We start from the raw sequence: 21,264 nt of genomic DNA, 5'->3' as shown, positions 1-21,264 counted from the left end.
TACAAAAATTGAATATCATAGACAAAATAAGTTCGGGCACAGAGGGAGAAAGAGAAGTCTGATTTTTTTTTTTTTTCCCAGTGATAGGTTAATGATGTTAATGGGTGAGAAGGGACAGTGATTTTCTTAAGCACAAGCCTCTAGAGCCAGCATCAAGGTTTAGTTGAGGGTAGAGCTAGATTTCTGTGATGTACTTGGTCTGATTACCTGGGAGTAGAAAGGCCTGAAAAACAGTAATATAGCTCTTAGAGGAAATTCACCCTAAAGAGGCAGTGGGTAAACTTTCTACATGCTAATAGAACAGAGTAGCTACAATCTGACCTCTCCCAACAGAGGGAATGTTCCACTAATATGCATCTAGTACCATTTCCTTCCTCAAGGGATCTTCCTGACCCAGGCATCAAACCTGGGTCTCCTGCATTGCAGCTGGATTCTTTACAGTCAGAGCTACCAAAGCATTAATTAGGCATTATATAGTGAGATTAAAATGCTGGAATTAATCCTATAATTTTTTCAATCTCTAATAATGAGGCTCTGATAGTGAAGTATCACTAAAATGCATAAAAGAAAATATAAGATTTCTTGATTAATCTGTATAAATACTCATTTTTGTCAGTAATTAAGTCAGTTGTGGGATAACAGTTTCTGCCTTTCAAGTGTTCATAAACTGTGGACGCTTTCTGTGGAAAATGAAGTAAGCTTGCAACTTGATATCATAGTTTTCTGTGAGGTTAGTAGACATTTTTTTTCTACAAATAATCCATGGGCATATTTTATGTATGTTCCAGTATGGTATCATATCTTTTAAGTGTTTTTAGCGTTTTTAAGTTTATTTCTTTAGTTTTCCTCTTAAAAAAGAATTAGTGGTAATTCTTTTATAAAATCTTGACAGTGCTCCAAACCAAAGGTCATTAAAATAATTGAATCACTAGTTGACCTGAGGCTTCCTAAGTGGCTCAGTGGTAAAAGTATCCACCTGCCAATGCAGGAGATGCAAGAGACCCAGGTTTGGTCCCTGGATTGAGAAGACCTCCTGGAATAGGAAATGGCAACCCACTCCAGCATTTGTGCATGGAAAATTTCATGGACAGAAGAACCTGGCAGGCTACAATCCATGGGTTTGCAAAGAGTCAGACACAACTGAGCATGCATGCACATACATTAGTCAAATTCATTGAATCAAAGAGTGAGATGGTGGTTGCCAGAGAGAAGTGAGTTACTCATCTACAGACAGAAAGCTTCAGAATGAAATGAACAAGGTCTAGGGAATTCCGTGGTGGTCCAGTGGTTAGGACTCCGGGCTTTCACTGCTGTGGGCCAGGCCTCTATCCCTAGGCAGGGAACTGAGATCTCACAAGATGCATGGTGTGCCCATTAAAAAAAAAAGATGAACAAGCTATAGAGGTCTTCTGTAACTATTATACCTATCAGCACTAATGTATTAAATTATTGATATGCACATTGAATATATACACTTAAAAATTTAAGAGAGTAGATCTCATGTTAAATGTGCTTACCATAATAAAATAGAATTGAAAAAAAGGAAGTGAAAGGAAATAATCAAGAGAAGAAATCAGTATAATAGAAAACAAAATACAGTAGGGAGGATCAACAAAGATGAAAATTGGTTCTTAACCTTTTCAAATAAAATTGATAACCCCCTGCAAGACTCTTGAAAAAAGAAGGAGGGTACAAATAAATCATGAATAAAAAATGGGACATCATTCCAGAGCCTGCACCTCCAGACATTAAAAAGATGAAAAAGTACGAAGAAATTCTTAAATCAGTTTTGACCACAATATTTTTTCAAATAATCTGAACTTTTCTTTTCCCCAAATAGGCACAGCAGCAGAAAATCTTCACTGTTACTCTGCAGAAGCAAAATAATGTAAAATTTGGGAAGACTATGTATATAAATGATAGAATTCCAGAAGAAAGGAATGAAATTGTATTGAAACATGCATTTGAGGAAGAGGATGAGAATGAAGAGGAGGTGATGGGAATTTTTTTCTTTTTCTACTTTTTTGTTTTTATCTGTTCCTTCATTCCTTTCTTTTCTTCCCTTTTTCCTTTCTTTTCTTCCTCCCTCCCTCACCTATTATTGGGTAGTTCTTTCTTCTTGAGTTGTAATGTCTCTGTGAGTCTTGCCATGTGTAAAGTGAACTTAAGTAGATCAGTTTGTAATGATATTAGAACAAAAGAATCATCTAAAATGTTAGATTGCATAGTAGGCAGATATAGATTATCTATATAAGATATGGATAATAAAATATAGATTATATCTTATATATAACATCAGATATAGATATTTATAAGCTACAGATAGTTTAACCTAAGTGTTCTGCAATAATTAACAGTAAAAGTATAAATTTAATTTTTTTTGTAGTGATCACTTATAATTTAATTACCTGCGGCAAACATTTAATTGCATGATAGCTTAACCTTGCCAGTTAGACTAATTCTGGATACCCTACCTTTTTTTCTTTGGTTGGTGCTGTGATAGTACAAAGAAATTTTAGTATGATTAAAGTTAAAATTTTAATTTCTTAAAAAAGTTTTATTAAGTCTAGAAACCTTAAAATTATCCTTAAATATTTTCTTTCTTTTATTCTCTATGTTCAAATTCATTCCTTGTCTAGTGCTTCTTTTAGTCTTTCTACAAAGTCATCTGTTGAGCCTACTTTTTATCTTTTCTGTTGGATTCCTTTTGAATTAGTTAATACCATAAGAAGTCTGGTATTCCTAATTGTTTATAAATTTTGCCTTGTCAATAAGATTTTAAATTCTCTTTTTAAGGACACTGTTAGGGTGTAGTAAGAACTTTTAATTGATTGATTAAGAAGGAACCATATAAATATATGTGTCCATGGCTTCTTTGTGGTTGTGGGAACCAGTGAGTGTTCAGTGTATACATTTGCATTATATGCCTTGAGGATAAGTGAATCTGTATGTATTTATGAGTGTGTATGTTATATGTATGTATATGTATGTTAATATTTGTATGTATGTATATACATATATTTACATACACATTTACCGCATTCTTGTTATTCGCTCAGTCATGTCCGACTCTTTGCTACCCCGTGGACTGTAGTAGCCTACCAGGCTCCTCCATCCATGGGATTTTCCAGGCAAGAATACTGGAGTGGGTTGCCATTTCCTTCTCCAGAAGATCTTCCCTACCCAGGGATTGAACCGAGGTCTCCTGCATTGTAGGCAGACGCTTTACCGTCTGAGTCACCAGGAAAGTCCTGTATGTATATACATATATTTATATATGCAGTGGATGTCTGATACACAGACAAATAAACTGCCTTAAAGGGTTTAATGTCTTTCTAATGTGGAATTAATGTGACTTGAATGGTCCCTTGGAATAACATAAAATTTTTAAAATCTGCTTATTTGTTCTTCTTAATCAATGTTCAGAGAATCTCTGTCTTTTCTCCCTTGAAATTCAGAATGGTGAAAATGAACCATCTAGTCTTTGTATCTCAATTTTCCTGAATCTGTTTTGTGTATCTTTCAACTGTTGGAAGCATTGCCATCTTCCCCTTCCCGTAATCCATACTCTAAGAGAAACTTGGTTGTTTCCCTGTTCTTTCAGATGTATTTAATTATTACTACATTTTATTCTTTCATTTTCACAAATAAGTAACTCTATAATAAAAATAATTTAAGTTCACTCAGAGGATTTGTAAGAATAGAAATGTGTTCCTTTAAAAAGAGCTTATTTCACAAGTTTGGGAAACTATATTACTTTGTTTCTTTCATTGTAAAGTGTACTTTAAAAATATTATTAACATCTCAGAATCAGGATACATCTTAAAATAGATGATATTATAGTTTCAAGTGGTAGTGTTTTTTACTTTTTTAGTGTTCCATAAAATAATAGTGATAATGTCTTAAATTTGATGAAATAATATAAGTGATGCATAAGGGAAGGAGCTTCATCCGTAACTAAGTTGTACATTTGTGCACTGTCTTTTTCAGAAGCAGTAATTATATATCTAGTTATCCATAGCAGTTTTCTGATAGTCTATTAAGCATGTTAAAGATGTATAGTCTCACCGCTTTATTGACCTATAACCTAAAATAATCAACAATGATGATAATATATAAAGAATAGGGTATGAACAGGTGTCAAAACATAATAAAAAGGCATTGTGTTTCTATCATATGCTTTTTATGGTTGATAAATGTTATAACATGAAATCTATGAATCTTCTTGTCTGATTTTAACTTTATATTATTCAACAGTAGACTAGTAGTTTGATCTATAATTTTAAAGAATTGTTTTATTTTATCAGGTCTTAACTGTACAAGATCTTGTTGATTTTTCCCCTGTTTACCAATGTTTGCACATTTATTCTGTTCTGGTAAGTATCTTTTGTATACATGTATATGTGTATGTATACATATATATGTGTGTGCACATATGGGTGCATATACTTATATTATTAAAAAGACATGTATGCATTTTAGGCCTGCTTTTCTAAAGGCTGACTACAGGTTCATTGAGCTGTAGATCTACATGCAGTATTTATTTGTGAAGTATCCACTGCATGTGAGGCATTCAGTTCTTTCTTTAACTTATCATGTACTTTAAAGTATACTTTTCATGTATATTTAAAAGAAATTTCCATTTCTTCCCTCTTGGCTCTGTACTGTTGTATCACAGTTACTTTTCAATATGATACTTATGTATTTGTTATGCCAGACTACATTGTTTTCATTTTTGGTTGAACAATTTATTCTGATATAATTCATATACCAAAACATTTACCTTTCTAAGATATATAGTTTAGTGATTTTAGCATATTCACATGGTTGTGCAACCATTACAAATAGTTTCCAAACATTTTATTAGTACAAAAAGAAACCTCTTACGTGTTAGCAGTCACTCCTTACTCTCCCCTCACCTCAGTCCCTAACAAGCACTAATAGACTTTCTGTCTCTGTGAATTTGCCTATTCTGGGTATTTCATATAAATGGAATCATCATATATGTGGCCTTTTGTGTTCAACTTCTTTCATGTAGGTAGAAGTTTAAGATATTAATTGAAATTACTCTTCTTTTTAAATGTAGACATTTAAAGCTGTAAATTTTCTCCTAACCTCTGATTTAGCTGCAGTTTCTGAGTTTTGATGTATTGTGTTTTTGTTTCCATTTATCTCAAAGTATTTTCTAATTTCCTGTGATTTCTTCTTTAACCCACTAGTTATTTAATGGAGTTAAATAACTAATTTAGTTTAAGATGGGAGTTTAATCTCCATGTTGGTGAATTTCCCTAAAGTCCTTCTGTTACTGATTCCTAATTTAATCCCACTGATTAAATCAGAGATCATATTTTGTATGATTCTAGTCCTTTTAAGCTTATTGAGGCTTGTCTTATGGCATCACAAATGCTTTATCCTGGAGAATGTTCCATGTAAACTTAAGGATAATGTATACCTGGCTGTTGTTGGATGCAGATTAATGGTAAACCATGTTAGCAACAATATATTGTCCTGTGGTGAGATATGCATAGGTCTTATACAACATGTTCAGAAGTTGAGGCTTGATAGCTAATTTTCTTACTTAGTTTCCTTCACTGACAGCCGTATTTTCTTTGGTCAGTCAAAAATGTATAAAGCCTAAGTGATAAGTTGGGCAGCTATCAAATTATTTGAACTTGGCTTTAGTTTTCTTAATTGTCATGACTCCAAACAAGGTAACTGCCTTTGAACTATAATGCCAAAATCTTGTTCTTGGTATTCAATACGAAATACCATTCCACATTTAATTCTAGTTGTTAGAAACTGAAAAATGACCCTTATGGAATAAAGAAGTTATCTGTTTAGCAATGTGTTTGTGTTGTGTGTGTTTTTATTACTCTGCTGATTTTATTTTAGGGTGATGAGGAAACGTTTGAAAATTATTACCGAAAACAAAGAAAGAAACAGGCAAGACTGGTATTGCAACCCCAGTCAAATATGGTAAGTATATAGAAATTTTGAATTGATTGTGTTGTCAGCTTTTAACCCCTTTAATTTCTTCAGAGCATGCATTCCACTGTAAGTATTTATTGAATACCTACCATTTCCAGTAATTGGTTTAGGTGTGAAGGTTACAGCAGTTCAAATGGATGAGTCCCTTCTCTCATGAGTTTACATTCTGTTAGGGAAGACAGACTATAAACAAATAAGACAAGTAAATATATGAAATGTCAGGGAGTGGTAATTAGTTGCTGACAGTATGGTAGACTCAGTACCTTAATTAAGTATTCTACTGAAAAAAACATCTAAAGATGCTGGATAAAACATTTTTTAAAATCTTAAATTCTTTTTACATGCACTGAGGATCACATAGGAAACTATAGTCCTGACAAAGACTAAACAAGTAATCTGAAGGGGCTATGTTTGTGGAATTTTTATCAGTCATTCTTAAGAATACTTGTATTTTTTGGCTGTAAAATTGTGACATATTTGCTGTAGAAAAATAAGGAAAAAAATGAAATAAAATAATCCATAATGTAAAAAAACTACTAAGTCAATGTGAAACTGGTGATACGTATGTGAATAGATATATTTGTGAAAGCTCATAGAAGCAGCACATGAAAAAGAGCTTTATTGATGTAACTTATACCCCAGTACACCTAAATGTAAGATAAACAAAACAGGAAAACTTAAGACAAATCCAGACAGGCATAATGAAACACTGTGCGTGGGTTCTAAGTCACTTCAGTCGTGTCCGACTCTTTGCGACCCTAAGGACTGTAGCCTGCCAGGCTCCTCTGTCCATGGGATTCTCCGGGCAAGAATACTGGAGTGAGTTACCATGCCCTCCTCCAAGGGATCTTCCAGACCCAGGGATTGAACCTGCGTTTCCTGTGGCTCCTGTATTGCAGGCGGATTCTTTACCACTGAACCCTGGGGTAAAGCCTCAGTGAAGCACTAAATGTAGCTTTTTCCCTAAGGGGAATCTGCTAAATGGGAAAGCATGAGTTTTAAGGATGTAGAAGTATAGAGGGGTAAGCCCAGAGTCACCGAAAGAGGGTGATAAGAGATTCTCTCCTTTGCAAGGCTGAGACTCCAAAGAATTATAGCTCATTATTGGGATGACCTAGAGAAAAAGCCATCTTGCAAAACCTCTCAGGTCCTTCTGCCAAATATACTAAAGAAAATTGCCTATCCCAAATCCTGGTGCTGAGTGAACAAAGAAAAAAATCCCTAATAATTCATAAGAAGCAGTTCTTAACATGTGTTTGCAATCCAATTTCATTCTACTTGGATCGTCAAAAAAATCTCAGGCTGAAAATTTAAAGTCGTTCCATTTTGATGTTGTCTCCAGGTGTCTACTAGAAGCAAATGCAGATCTTCTCTGAACTTTCATACCAAGTTAAAGACTATCCACAGATAAAGTTTCAATAGGAAAATTAACAACTCAGACTCAGAACTAATTATTGAACAAGTGAGAATCTTTAGAAATATTGACAACAGAAATAAATTGTGAAAGACTTTCAATATTTGAATTATTAGGCATGGAATATAAAATAACAGTATTTTATATTAAATAACAGTATTTATTATATTTAAAGAAAGAAGAGCTTGCCCTTCTCAATAGGGAGCCGTAAACTATAAAGGAATTACCCAAAAAATCTGAAAAAAAGTCAAGTAGAACACCTAGTAAAGATACATTACCCAAAATGAAAAATATTGTGAACAACTTTTAACAGTTGATGAATTCTCTTAGTTGACCTGAAGAAATTATCTAGACAATATCACAGAGAGCAACTTGAACTCTCATACATTTCTGATAGGTATGAATATTGTATCTATTGTAACTATTTGAAAAATAGTTAGACAATTTGTTATAATGTTAAGCAAACACTTGTCATATGACCCAGAATCCCACTCCTAAGTTTTTACCCATAAGAATTGGAAATGTATCTACATCAGTTCAGTTCAGTTCAGTCGCTCAGTCATGTCCGACTCTTTGCGACCCCATGAATCGCAGCACACCAGGCCTCCCTGTCCATCACCATCTCCCGGAGTTCACTCAGACTCACGTCCATCGAGTCCATGATGTCATCCAGCCATCTCATCCTCTATCATCCCCTTCTCCTCCTGCCGCCAATCCCTTCCAGCATCAGAGTCTTTTCCAATGAGTCAACTCTTCGCATGAGGTGGCCAAACTACTGGAGTTTCAGCTTTAGCATCATTCCTTCCAAAGAAATCCCAGGGCTGATCTCCTTCAGAATGGACTGGTTGGATCTCCTTGCAGTCCAAGGGACTCTCAAGAGTCTTCTCCAACACCACAGTTCAAAAGCATCAATTCTTAGGCACTCAGGCTTCTTCACAGTCCAACTCTCACAACCATACATGACCACAGGAAAAACCATATCCTTGACTAGATGGACCTTAGTCGGCAAAGTAATGTCTCTGCTTTTGAATATACTATCTAGGTTAGTCATAACTCTTCTTCCAAGGGGTAAGCGTCTTTTAATTTCGTGGTTGCAGTCACCATCTGCAGTGATTTTGGAACCCATAGTGGCTTATATATGAATATTTATAGTAACTTTATTCATAAATGCCAGAAACTAGAAACATTCCAAATGTCTATGAGGTAGTGAATAGATAAACAAATTGTTGTATCTCTACATAATGGAATGTTATGTACTCAGCAGTAGAAAGGGAACTGATACATGCAATAACATGGATAAATCTTTTTTTTTTAATCAAGTAAAGTGTTTATTAGGAGGAAAAGGAGTATAGTATGTGTGGATAGATAACACAGGTGAGCTCACAAAGAGGGTCCCTGAATCACTCTCTCATGGCAATTGAAATCACTTGTATCAGGCATTTCTTTTGGATTTCCTTTGGCCAGTCATTTTGATTTGCCTGGTTCACAGTCCGTATTTGGTGTATCTCAGGATCCTCTTGACATGGATTAATCTTAAAAGCATTACTGGAAGTGAAAAAATTCAGATACAACAAAATTAATATAGTATAATTTGTGTTATATGACATTTTTGAAAAGGCAGAACTATAAGATAGAATGGGATCAGTGGTGAAGGGTTAGGGATTGGGCAGAGTGATTCACTACAAAGGGGCATAAGGGGAACTTTGGTATCAGATAGAAATATTCTCTATCTTGATTTTGGTGTGGTTTCACAAATGTCTACATTTGTCGAAACTCATTAGACTCTTATATGTAAAATTTGCTTTATGTAAATTATAACAATAAATTTAACTTTTAAGATAAGAGAAGACGTTAAAAATACCCAGAGAGAAGAGGTTATTTTCAAATAAACAAGACAGTGGAGTATTTTCATTGCTGAAGGAAAATAACTGTCTACATGGGATTCTCTATTCAGTGGAACAAGTACAAAGATAGACATTTTCAGACAAAGAGGAGGAGAGTTTGTTACTGAGAAACCCTTCAGTTCAGTCGCTCAGTTGTGTCCGACTCTTTGCGACCCCATGAATCGCAGCACGCCAGGCCTCCCTGTCTATCACCAACTCCCGGAGTTCACTCAGATTCACGTCCGTCGAGTCAGTGATGGCATTCAGCCACCTCATCCTCTGTCGTCCCCTTCTCCTCCTGCCCCAAATCCCTCCCAGCATCAGAGTCTTTTCCAGTGAGTCAACTCACATGAGGTGGCCAGAGTATTGAAGTTTTAGCTTCAGCATCATTCCCTCCAAAGAAATCCCAGGGCTGATCTCCTTCAGAATGGACTGGTTGGATCTTCTTGCAGTCCAAGGGACTCTCAAGAGTCTTCAACACCACAGTTCAAAAGCATCAATTCTTCGGCACTCAGCTTTCTTCACAGTCCAATTCTCACATCCATACATGACCACTGGGAAAACCATAGCCTTGACTAGATGGACCTTAGTTAGCAAAGTAATGTCTCTGCTTTTGAATATGCTATCTAGGTTGGTCATAACTTTTCTTCCAAGGAGTAAGCGTCTTTTAATTTCGTGGTTGCAGTTACCATCTGCAGTGATTTTGGAGCCCCCCAAAATAAAGTCTGACACTGTTTCCACTGTTTCCCCATCTATTTCCCATGAAGTGATGGGACCAGATGCCATGATCTTTGTTTTCTGAATGTTGAGCTTTAAGCCAACTTTTTCACTCTCCTCTTTCACTTTCATCAAGAGGCTTTTGAGTTCCTCTTCACTTTCTGCCATAAGGGTGGTGTCATCTGCATATCTGAGGTTATTGATATTTCTCCCGGCAATCTTGATTCCAGCTTGTGTTTCTTCCTGCCCAGCATTTCTCATGATGTACTCTGCATATGAGCTAAATAAGCAGGGTGACAATATACAGCCTTGACGTGCTCCTTTTCCTATTTGGAACTAGTCTGTTGTTCCATGTCCAGTTCTAACTGTTGCTTCCTGACCTGAATACAGATTTCTCAAGAGGCAGGTCAGGTGGTCTGGTATTCCCATGTCTTTCAGAATTTTCCACAGTTTATTGTTATCCACACAGTCAAAGGCTTTGGCATAGTCAATAAGGCAGAAATAGATGTTTTTCTGAAACTCTCTTGCTTTTTCCACGATCCAGCGGATGTTGGCAATTTGATCTCTGGTTCCTCTGCCTTTTCTAAAACCAGCTTGAACATCTGGAAGTTCATGGTTCACATATTGCTGAAGCCTGGCTTTGAGAATTTTGAGCATTAATTTACTACTGTGTGAGATGAGTGCAATTGTTCAGTAGTTTGAGCATTCTTTGGCATTGCCTTTCTTTGGGATTGGAATGAAAACTGACCTTTTCCAGTCCTGTGGCCACTGCTGAGTTTTCCAAATTTGCTGGCATGTTGAGTGCAGCACTTTCACAGCATCATCTTCCAGGATTTGAAATAGCTCAGCTGGAATTCCATCACTTCCAGTAGCTTTGTTCGTAGTGATGTTTTCTAAGGCCCACTTGACTTCACATTCCAGGATGCCTGGCTCTAGGTGAGTGATCACACCATCGTAATTATCTGGGTCTTGAAGATCTGTTTTGTACAGTTCTTCTGTGTATTCTTGCCACCTCTTCTTAATATCTTCTGCTTCTGTTAGGTCCATACCATTTCTGTCCTTTATCGAGCCCATCTTTGCATGAAATGTTCCCTTGGTATCTCTAATTTTCTTGAAGAGATCTCTGTCTTTCCCATTCTGTTGTTTTCCTTTTTCTTTGCATTGATTGCTGAGGAAGGCTTTCTTATCTCTTCTTGCTATTCTTTGTAACTCTGCATTCAGATGCTTGTATCTTTCCTTTTCTCCTTTGCTTTTCACTTCTCTTCTTTTCACAGCTATCTGTAAAGCCTCCCCAGAGAGCCATTTTGCTTTTTTGCATTTCTTTTCCATGGGGATGGTCTTGATCCCTGTCTCCTGTACAGTGTCGCAAACCTCCGTCCATAGTTCATCAGGCACTCTATCTATCAGATCTAGTCCCTTAAATCTATTTCTCACTTCCACTGTATAATCATAATCTATACACTCAACAAAAACAAGACTAGGAGCTGACTGTGGCTCAGATCATGAACTCCTTATTGCCAAATTCAGACTGAAATTGAAGAAAGTAGGGAAAACCACTAGACCATTCAGGTATGACCTAAATCAAATCCCTTATGATTATACAGTGGAAGTGAGAAATAGAGACACCCTTAGAAGGAAAGAAAAGACTGTAGTCAAAAAGAAAGTGATGCCAAATGGAAATAATAAGATGCTAAAAGAAATGAATAGCAAAGAAAGTATAAATATGAGGATAAACCTGCATTGACTATAGAAAATAATATTAATACAGTATTACAGATAGAATTTAAAACAAGATAGACTCTTATCTTTAAAACAAGATAGAATCAAAATGCACAGTAACAATAGCATAAATATTAGGGTGAACAGAATAAATAGGAAGTTATTGAAACTGAACTGTTTTGGAATTATCCAGGAAAGAATAAAATTATTAATTAATTTTAGAGTTTGATTATTTAAGTGTACATAATGTAATTTCTGTAACGATTAGAAGAATATAAACAGTATATAGTTAAATATAATTTTAAAAGCTTAAGTTATTAAAAATTCATCTTAGAGCTGATAAAAAATGTTAATTTGAATCTATAAGTACTTGATAACATTGACTCAAAGTATTTAAAGCAAAATTGCTGCAACTAAAAGGGTAAATTAAAAAATCCATAAGCATTGTGGATGCTTCAGTATCTTATAAGCCATTAGAATAACAGTAAGAATACAGAACATGTTTAATAATAGGCTTATCTAATAGACTTAAAGCTCAACATTCAGGAAACTAAGATCATGGCATCCGATCCCATCACTTCATGGCAAATAGATGGGGAAACAGTGGAAACAGTGACAGACTTTACCTTTTGGGGCTCCAGAATCACTGCAGATGGTGATTGCAACTATGAAATTAAAAGATGCTTACTCCTTGGAAGGAAAGTTATGACCAACCTAGACAGCATATTAAAAAGCAGAGACATTACTTTGTCAACAAAGGTCCATCTAGTCAAGGCTATGGTTTTTCCTGTGGTCATGTATGGATGTGAGAGTTGGACTATAAAGAAAGCTGAGGGCCGAAGAATTGATGCTTTTGAACTGTGGTGTTGGAGAAGACTCTTGAGAGTCCCTTGGACTACGCGGATATCCAACTAGTCCATCCTAAAGGAGATCAGTCCTGTGTGTTCATTGGAAGGACTGATGTTGAAGCTGAAACTCCAATACTTTGGCCACCTGATACAAAGAGCTGACTCATTGGAAAAGACCCTGATGCTGGGAAAGATTGAGAGCAGGAGGAGGGGGGGCGACAGAGGATGACATGGTTGAACGGCATCACCGACTCGATGGACATGGGTTTGGGTGGACTCCGGGAGTTGGTGATGGACACAGAGGCCTGAGGTGCTGCGGTTCATGGGGTCACAAAGAGTTGGACATGACTGAGCGACTGACCTGAACTGAACTGAATGGACTGGTGATCCAGTGATTAAGACTCAGCACTTTCACTGCCATGGGCTCAGTTTGATCCCTGATTGAGGAACTAAGATCCTAGAAGCCATGCCGCACAGCCAAAAAAAAAAAGAAAAAGAATTCTGTTTCAACACCTGTGAAAACACATTTTAAAAGTACATATTGAACATTGTAAAATGTGACACCATACTATGTTATAAAGCGGGTATCAAGACATATCCAACTTTTGTGTCATGTAGTATTTTTAAGCCAAAAATGTAATAACAGCCTCCTCCCTGAAAAAAATCCAGGTGTTTGAAAATTTGGATCACTTTCATGAAGTAAAATACAATATTTGAACTTAATTGAAATATTTCATGTATAAGCTCTTATGAAATTCAAATAATCAAGTATTTTCTTTTTGTTAAAATTATGAACAATAGGAAATTGTAGACCATTTCAGAGGAATTTGACTTTTATTATGAATCAGATAAAAAATCATTAGAAGGTATTTAGCAAACGGTATATTTATTTTATTAATTTCGAAAATTATTGTTCTGGGAGCTGTCTGGAGAATAGATTGAGGAAACAAGCCTGAAAGCTTGGAAGGCTAGGTAGGAAAATGATGTAATAGGCCAAGTGAGAGATGATAGTGGATTGAATTAGCCTGCTGAGATGAAGGTTCTGACTTTTTAATTTGCTTATTTTGTCTCTTCGAATGCAAATTCCATGAGGGGTAAGGACTTTTTTTGGTATTTACCAATGTATCCCTTTTGCCTTAAAATATATTTTTATAGTAGACTCTCAATAAATATTTGTTAACAAATGTTGTACTGATTTGGAACTACTTTTATGTTACTGATATCTATTGTTTCAAATTGATTTTTATTTTTCATTTAAAGCATGAAACAGTTGATGGCTATAGAAGATATTTCACTCAAATTGTAGGGTATGTATCTAATATGGCAACAAATATTATTTTGATACTGTGTTAAATGTCAAAACTAATTATTTTCTATTTAGGTTTGAATTTTGTTTCAACTCGTTATTTTGCAATTGCTGTTTTTAGGTTCTTTGTGGTGGAAGATCACATTTTACATGTGACCCAAGGATTAGTAACCAGGGCATACACTGATGAACTTTGGAACATGGCCCTCTCAAAGATAATTGCTGTCCTTAGAGCTCATTCAGTAAGTTAGATGATTTATGTTACTAAATTTTTAATTGTTACTTCAAGAACTTAGGAATTGGATAGTGTCAAAAGAAAGTTGTACCTTCATTAGTTCTACATTTTTTTGAAAATTGTCAGATTTGGAGGTAGTAATGTTAGGCCTTTGTTTGTGTGGTAATCTTGAGCTGTGATTTTGCAGCTGACTGGGGCTTCTGAAGAAACTCTCAGTCCAGCATCATAGAAGATGGAGAATTATGCTGTTCTCATTAGTCTCAACTGCCCTCTTTATTAGATCACTGAAAAGCACCATGAAGAAAGGGTTTTTAATTATCATTCCACATTCTTTGTTTCCAAAATAAACTCCACCATTAAAACTCAATAGAACTTGTTCTTCAATGTTTATAGCTTATTTGCAGTAGTACACTTATAAATGTCCTAAAAATAATATGCAGTTGTCAAATTTAAACTCATTTGGAGTAGTGAATCTTTAGATAATGAAAACTTTTTTATGAAGAAAGGTAAAATGATAAAATATTTTTATAATATGCCTTTTGTGGAAGTAAAAATTATGTTATAAGGACTAGTGAAATTAATAATTTCTTAGTGTGGACTTTTTCTTAAGATAATTTTGGAAGTTTGCCTTCAGTAAAATCTCCCCAAACTTAACATTTTATAATCTATTATTTAAAATTTTATTATTGAGAATAGAGATTTAAAATATTTTGAAGAAAGATTATTAGTTTAAGTGATACTTAGATTATAAATGCATTTTATTTTTACTTATCAGGAACATAGATTCTGGGTACACTATTTGTCCAGGGAACTACAACTTTTTCTATCATATATAATAAAGAACAATATATTTTATTATGGTTTTATATTCAGACCAGCTATGAATATGTAATATTGATAATATTGATTCCATGACATCCTGTATGAAATCATATTATATTAAATGCAATATATCACATTTAAAATCGTACTAAATACTATTTAGGGAACAAGAGTGAATTTCACTATCCTTTTGAAATTAATTATTTTCCTTTGATGGATTACTAAGAAAATACTTAAATTGTCACTTAGAAAAATATAAATGATTGTATCTCTTTTATAATAGAATAAATAAATAATTGAAAAGTAGAAATATAAACCATTTTTTCAATTTGAAATAACTAGTTCTTTAAAATCTAAAGACTTTTTTGGAAATACAGGCATCGTTGCTTTGACCAAAGTAAGTGTGTGCAAATTTCAGGAAAATTTCTTTTCATATAGTACCTAAAGTGGTTTGTCATGTCATGATCTTTCCCCAATAATTTTTTAATGAATAGAGGAAGTCAGCTGTGAGTATGATAATCAAGACTTTAAATTTATTGTAAGTCAAGCAAATTTAAGGAAAAGTTTTCAAGTTTTATTTCTTAATTTTTAACCAAGTGACTCTGGTGTGTGTGTGTGTTTGTGTTTCTACCCCCACTTACCCTTCATTCTCCCAGTCTTACTGCACTGATCCTGATCTTGTTCTGGAGCTGAAGAATCTCATTGTAATATTTGCAGATACTCTACAGGTGGGTGATAATCTGATATTCAGTTAATGGCTATCTGAGCACATAAAACTATTCAAAATATAGTGTAGAGCATACTCATTTCTTGTATTGTGGCTTAATGGTAGTCAATTAGTAATAATCAAATGTTTACTTATGTATTGATATTCTCTTGTCACACAGAACTTTTCATATTACCGCCTTCCTGATTATGAAGCTTGGATATTGGTCATTCTGTTGGAGTAGATATAGTATTTTTATAGTTTAAAAAAGTATGCAGTGTAATGGAAAAAACCCTGTACTAGAAATTAGAATATTAAAGTTCTGCCTGAGGATAATGAACATGAGTTGTGGAATCACAAAGACCCGAGTTTATGTTCAACTTTTGCTGTTGACTAATTGTATGTTTACAGGTTTTCTGAACTTCAGATCCTCATTTGTGAAAGTGGATTTATTAATTACTAGTTTTCAGAATTGTTTTGAGTTTTAAATGTGATACTGTATATGAAAATAAACACTAGTTTAAAAGCTGTATGTACTCATTTCCTTCCTAATTTCAAGTGTGCTGTGACTGTAAGCAGATCACTTTACTTTGCATTTTGGAGTTTTTTTTCTTTTTAAAATAAGATTAAAACTGAATTGTCTGAAAACTCATTGTCTTTGGGTTATCAATATCCAAGTTTTGAACTTGTCCCTCATCTTTGATCACAGATAATAAAGAATTGATTAAGTTTTCATGCTTAAACTTATGGGATTTTTGATAAATTTGATTGATTGATTGATTGATGTTTGATTGGTTGATAAGTTTTCAACCATGCTTAAATTTATGGGATTGTTATGGCTGGAATAACTTTTTGTGAAATATAGACCAGCATTTTCCAAAGTGTGATACTAGTTGTATGGTCAAAAATGTTTAGAAAATGCGGAGTGAAGTAAAAGAGATTTTTCTACTAGAAGCAAATTTATAGCATACGTTTCCAAAGGTAAGGTGATTATGCAGCGTTTTCCCAACATATCTGACTCTTAAATCTTTTTTTTCCCTTAGAGTATCTTTTCAATCCAGAGCTTCATATAAAGTGCTTTAGGAAATGCTGGGGCTTCCCTTGTGGCTTAGTTGGTAAAGAATCTGTCTGTGATGTGATCCCTGGGTTAGGAAGATCCCCCTGGAAAAGGGAAAGGCTACCCACTCCAGTATGCTGGCCTGGAGAATTCCATGGACTGTATAAAGAGTTGGATACAACTGAGTGACCTTTACTTTTAGGAAATGCTCAACTATTTGTTTTATCACAGGAGTCCATCCTAGAATAATAGTTATCTATTTTATTCTTAAACCTAAGGAGAAAATACCACAAGCTCCTTTAGTAAATTATTTTATTGCCTTACATATTCATTAGTTTGTATGGCTTATATTATAAAACCAGAATAATTTGGGACTTTTTTTCTTTCATAAATTTTGTGACTAATGTACCTATAATACTGACCTCTCTGCAAGAAAACTTTAGTAAGTTTTATTAAAGACTGCCTTAATATTTGGGGCCTATTTTTAAGTAACTTGGAGTTTTGCTGTCCTTAATGACTCAAAGCATTGCTACTCAAAATATGGTCTGGGGACCCCAGGTCAACAAATTGTTTGTTATGGATCCATAATGAAAAGAAATTTCTGTCAGAATGTAGATCAACTACATCACTAAAGTACAAAATTTAGCACAGTTGGTTTTTGTTTTTGATAACAAAGTGAAGTTGCTTAGTCTTGTCCAACTCTTCACAACCCCATGGACTATATCCTACCAGGCTCCTCTGTCCATGAAATTTTTCAGGCAAGAGTACTGGAGTGGGTTGCCATTTCTTTCTCCAGGGGATCTTCCCGACACAGGGATTGAACCCGGGTCTCCCGCACTGCAGGCAAACGCTTTACCCTCTGAGCCACCAGGGAAGCCAACATTGATTGATATCAGTAGCAGCATTGATTTATACTCTGGTGTAAACTCTTTATCTCTCTTTTAAAAACCATACAGACCGTTCTTGAATTGGCATTTTGAGTACAACTGTAGATTCAGTTTTAGATTAAGTATTTGGTATGGTTCCAAGGAGCTCTGCAGAGAATCAAAGAGTAGTAGGCAATATTCAGATTACAGAGGCTTTAAAAAAGCAACACTGACGGATGCATAAACCCTTGTAAATATACCTTTCTAATCTTACTGCATTGAAATAAAGTTGAGGAAAACAAATTAGTTCTTGCTTATTTAGAAATCGTGCAGTATTTTCATTTCGCTGAAAATTGACAAGCTGATTATTAGGTCGGTCTTACACTGAATTAAATAAATACTGGCTTTTTAAGTTGTAAAATTTCAGTTACTTAGTAATTGAAAAGTTAAGAGAATTAAGGATGATCATTTCTAATTAATCTTTAATTAAAGGATATTGCATAATATTTCATTTTAAAAATTGGCACTTTACCACCCTAAGGGAATTTTTATTTCATCACCTCAAACAAAGCTAGCTAAACAATAAAGTGAAAAATCAAAACACAACATAGCATGTTCATAGTTCTGCTTACTGCCTATTAAGCAAATGAAAAGCAAGCATTTATTGATTCATTCATTAACCTTTTTTGAGCACCTGCTATGTGCTAACAGCTAGATTATATATATATATATATATATATATATATATAAATCAGTATAACAGAAGGGACATAAAAATTCTTGGGTTTAAGAAATTCAGTTTAGTTGTAAACAAATAAGATGTATAATAAGACATACTAATTTAGTAATATATTAAAGAACTTTGGGCTCTTGGAAGATAGAATGGTAACTTTGATTCCAAGAGTTGGGAAGGGTTATACAGAAAGTTGAAATGTGAGCTGGATTTTGAAGAAAATGTGAGTTCAGCAAGTAGATATGAAGGAAGAGACATTCAGTTCAGTTCAGTTCAGTCCAGTCATTCAGTAGTGTCTGACTTTGCAACCCCATGAATTGCAGCACACCAGGCCTCCCTGTCCATCACCAACTCCCGGAGTTCACTCAGACTCACGTCCGTCGAGTCAGTGATGCCATCCAGCCATCTCATCCTCGGTCGTCCCCTTCTCCTCCTGCCCCCAATCCCTCCCAGCATCAGAGTCTTTTCCAATGAGTCAACTCTTTGCATGAGGTGGCCAAAGTACTGGAGTTTCAGCTTTAGCATCATTCCTTCCAAAGAAATCCCAGGGCTAATCTCCTTCAGAATGGACTGGTTGGATCTCCTTGCAGTCCAAGGGACTCTCAAGAGTCTTCTCCAACACCACAGTTCAAGAGCATCAATTCTTCGGCCCTCAGCTTTCTTCACAGTCCAACTCTCACATCCATACATGACCACAGGAAAAACCATATCCTTGACTAGATGGACCTTAGTTAGCAAAGTAATGTCTCTGCTTTTGAATATGCTATCTAGGTTGGTCATAACTTTTCTTCCAAGGAGTAAGCATCTTTTAATTTCATGGCTGCAGTCACCGTCTGCAGTGATTTTGGAGCCCCAAAAAATAAAGTCTGACACTGTTTCCACTGTTTCCCCATCTATTTCCCATGAAGTGATGGGACCGGATGCCATGATCTTCGTTTTCTGAATGTTGAGCTTTAAGCCAACTTTTTCACTCTCCTCTTTCACTTTCCTCAAGAGGCTTTTGAGTTCCTCTTCACTTTCTTCCATGAGGGTGGTGTCGTCTGTATATCTGAGGTTATTGATATTTCTCCTGGCAATCTTGATTCCAGCTTGTGTTTCTTCCAGTCCAGCATTTCTCATGATGTACTCTGCATATAAGTTAAATAAGCAGGGTGACAATATACAGCCTTGACATACTCCGTTTCCTGTCTGAAACCAGTCTGTTGTTCCATGTCCAGTTCTAACTGTTGCTTCCTGACCTGCATACAGATTTCTCAAGAGACAGGTCAGGTGGTCTACTATCCCCATCTCTTTTAGAATTTTCCACAGTTTATTGTGATCCACACAGTCAAAGGCTTTGGCATAGTCAGTAAGGCAGAAGTAGATGTTTTTCTGGAACTCTCTTGCTTTTTCCATGATCCAGTGGCATATGACAGGCAGATAGCATACGTGAGTTATAGGTAACTGACTATACTGTCTCACCATAGTATAGTATGGTGTACTTTGTCCAGCTGATGCAAACAGCTGACTCATTGGAAAAGACCCTGATGCTGGGAAGGATTGAAGGCAGGAGAAGAGGGCGACAGGGAATGAGATGGTTGGATGACATCACTGATTCAGTGGACATGAACTTGAGCAAAGTCTGAGAGATGGTGAAGGACAGGGAAGCCTGGCATTCTGCAGTCCATAGGGTCGCGAAGAGTCGGACATGACTTGGCAGCTGAATGACAACAACAAATAGTATGGCTGGCTATTTGTCAGCTGACCAGCTTGGTGGTGTTAGAAACTGTAATGTTTAAATGTAAGCAAAGAAGGGTAGAGAGTGGTAATGAAACGGATTAGGTAGTTTTAGCCAGATGGTGGCATGTCTTGTAAGCCTCTTCTAGGGGAATGGTATGATCAGCTTTGCACTTCTAGATGATAATTTTATGAGTTGGCAATAGAGTGAGCTGAGAGAGAAAGATGATTGGAATTTCAGTTTAGAAAGCTTTTACAGTGATCTAGGCAGGGGATGTTAAGGACCTAAAATAAAACAGTGGTACTGGAAAGATTTCTGAAGAAAGAAAGGTAGATGATGGAGAAAAATGGTAGGTTTGAATGAAATTTGTAAAGGAGGTAAAATCAAAAGAACCTGATGAGTGACTAGATGTTTGATTTGGGGGCATTTAGATGACATTTAGTTTTCTTTCCTGATAAATTGGATTGATGAAAGAACTATTAACAGGAATAGGAAGTAGGAAGAACACTTGGTTTAGCAGGAAGATGTGAGTTTAATGTGCTTGTTGGTGGACTGGAGATATCTAATAACTGTTGGAATTAAATATTCAGAGTTTATAGAGGTCTAGCTAGAGATACAGATTGAGAATAGTCAGTGAACGTAGTGTTTGAAGTCAGTTGACTTGAAATTGCCCTAGAGAGCTAGAAGAAAAAATTGAAGGATGGAGATAGAAGGAAAAAGAATCCAGAAGGATTACTCATAGATAAAAGGAGAACAAAGAGAGAGTGGTGTTATAGAATTCAAAGCAGACGAAACAGAAGTAAGGATGAGAGATCATGGAATTATTTAGGAGATATTCTGTGATATTATTGACAGAAGTTTCAACAAAGGAATAGGGGTGGGAGTTAGATTGTAGTAGGTTTGGCTAGCAGAGGAGGCAGCTGCAGGGCACAGAAAATTGTAGGAGGGCTTTTTTGTTTCCTTTAGTTCTTGTTTTAAAGATGGGAGGCAATTTAGCAAGTTTATTTAGTGAAGAGAAAGGAGGTAGTGGAAGTTAAAAATGCAAGAGTGAGTAGCTGATCCATGGAGCAGTTCCTGCAGGAGGAGATAGGATCAAGACCAAAGACGAGGAGGTGAGCACTAAAGGGGAAGAGGGACAACTCTGATGTGAGCAGAAATGTTTGGTCCTAATATGGGTTTGATTTCAGTGGATTTGGAGTTGCAAAGGAATAAAATTTTGGAGTGTCTATTTGATAACTTTCCCCTGTACTACA

At 35.5% G+C, this 21,264-nt stretch overlaps 1 protein-coding gene across 2 annotated transcripts in view; it reads left to right on the top strand.

Moving 5' to 3' along the window:
• Positions 1-21,264, top strand: part of EXOC6 (exocyst complex component 6) — a 174,737-nt gene that overhangs the window by 47,691 nt on the left and 105,782 nt on the right. For both annotated transcript variants that reach the window (XM_018041543.1, XM_018041544.1), the window contains exons 7-12: positions 1,841-1,993; positions 4,308-4,376; positions 5,893-5,976; positions 13,830-13,876; positions 13,997-14,117; positions 15,589-15,660. In XM_018041543.1, coding sequence (XP_017897032.1) covers positions 1,841-1,993; positions 4,308-4,376; positions 5,893-5,976; positions 13,830-13,876; positions 13,997-14,117; positions 15,589-15,660 — 546 coding nt within the window. The remainder of the gene's footprint in view (positions 1-1,840; positions 1,994-4,307; positions 4,377-5,892; positions 5,977-13,829; positions 13,877-13,996; positions 14,118-15,588; positions 15,661-21,264) is intronic.

Source organism: Capra hircus, chromosome 26, assembly GCF_001704415.2.
Source record: "Capra hircus breed San Clemente chromosome 26, ASM170441v1, whole genome shotgun sequence".
NCBI classification, from domain to species: domain Eukaryota; kingdom Metazoa; phylum Chordata; class Mammalia; order Artiodactyla; family Bovidae; genus Capra; species Capra hircus.
This window is presented reverse-complemented; position numbering and strand designations above follow the sequence as displayed.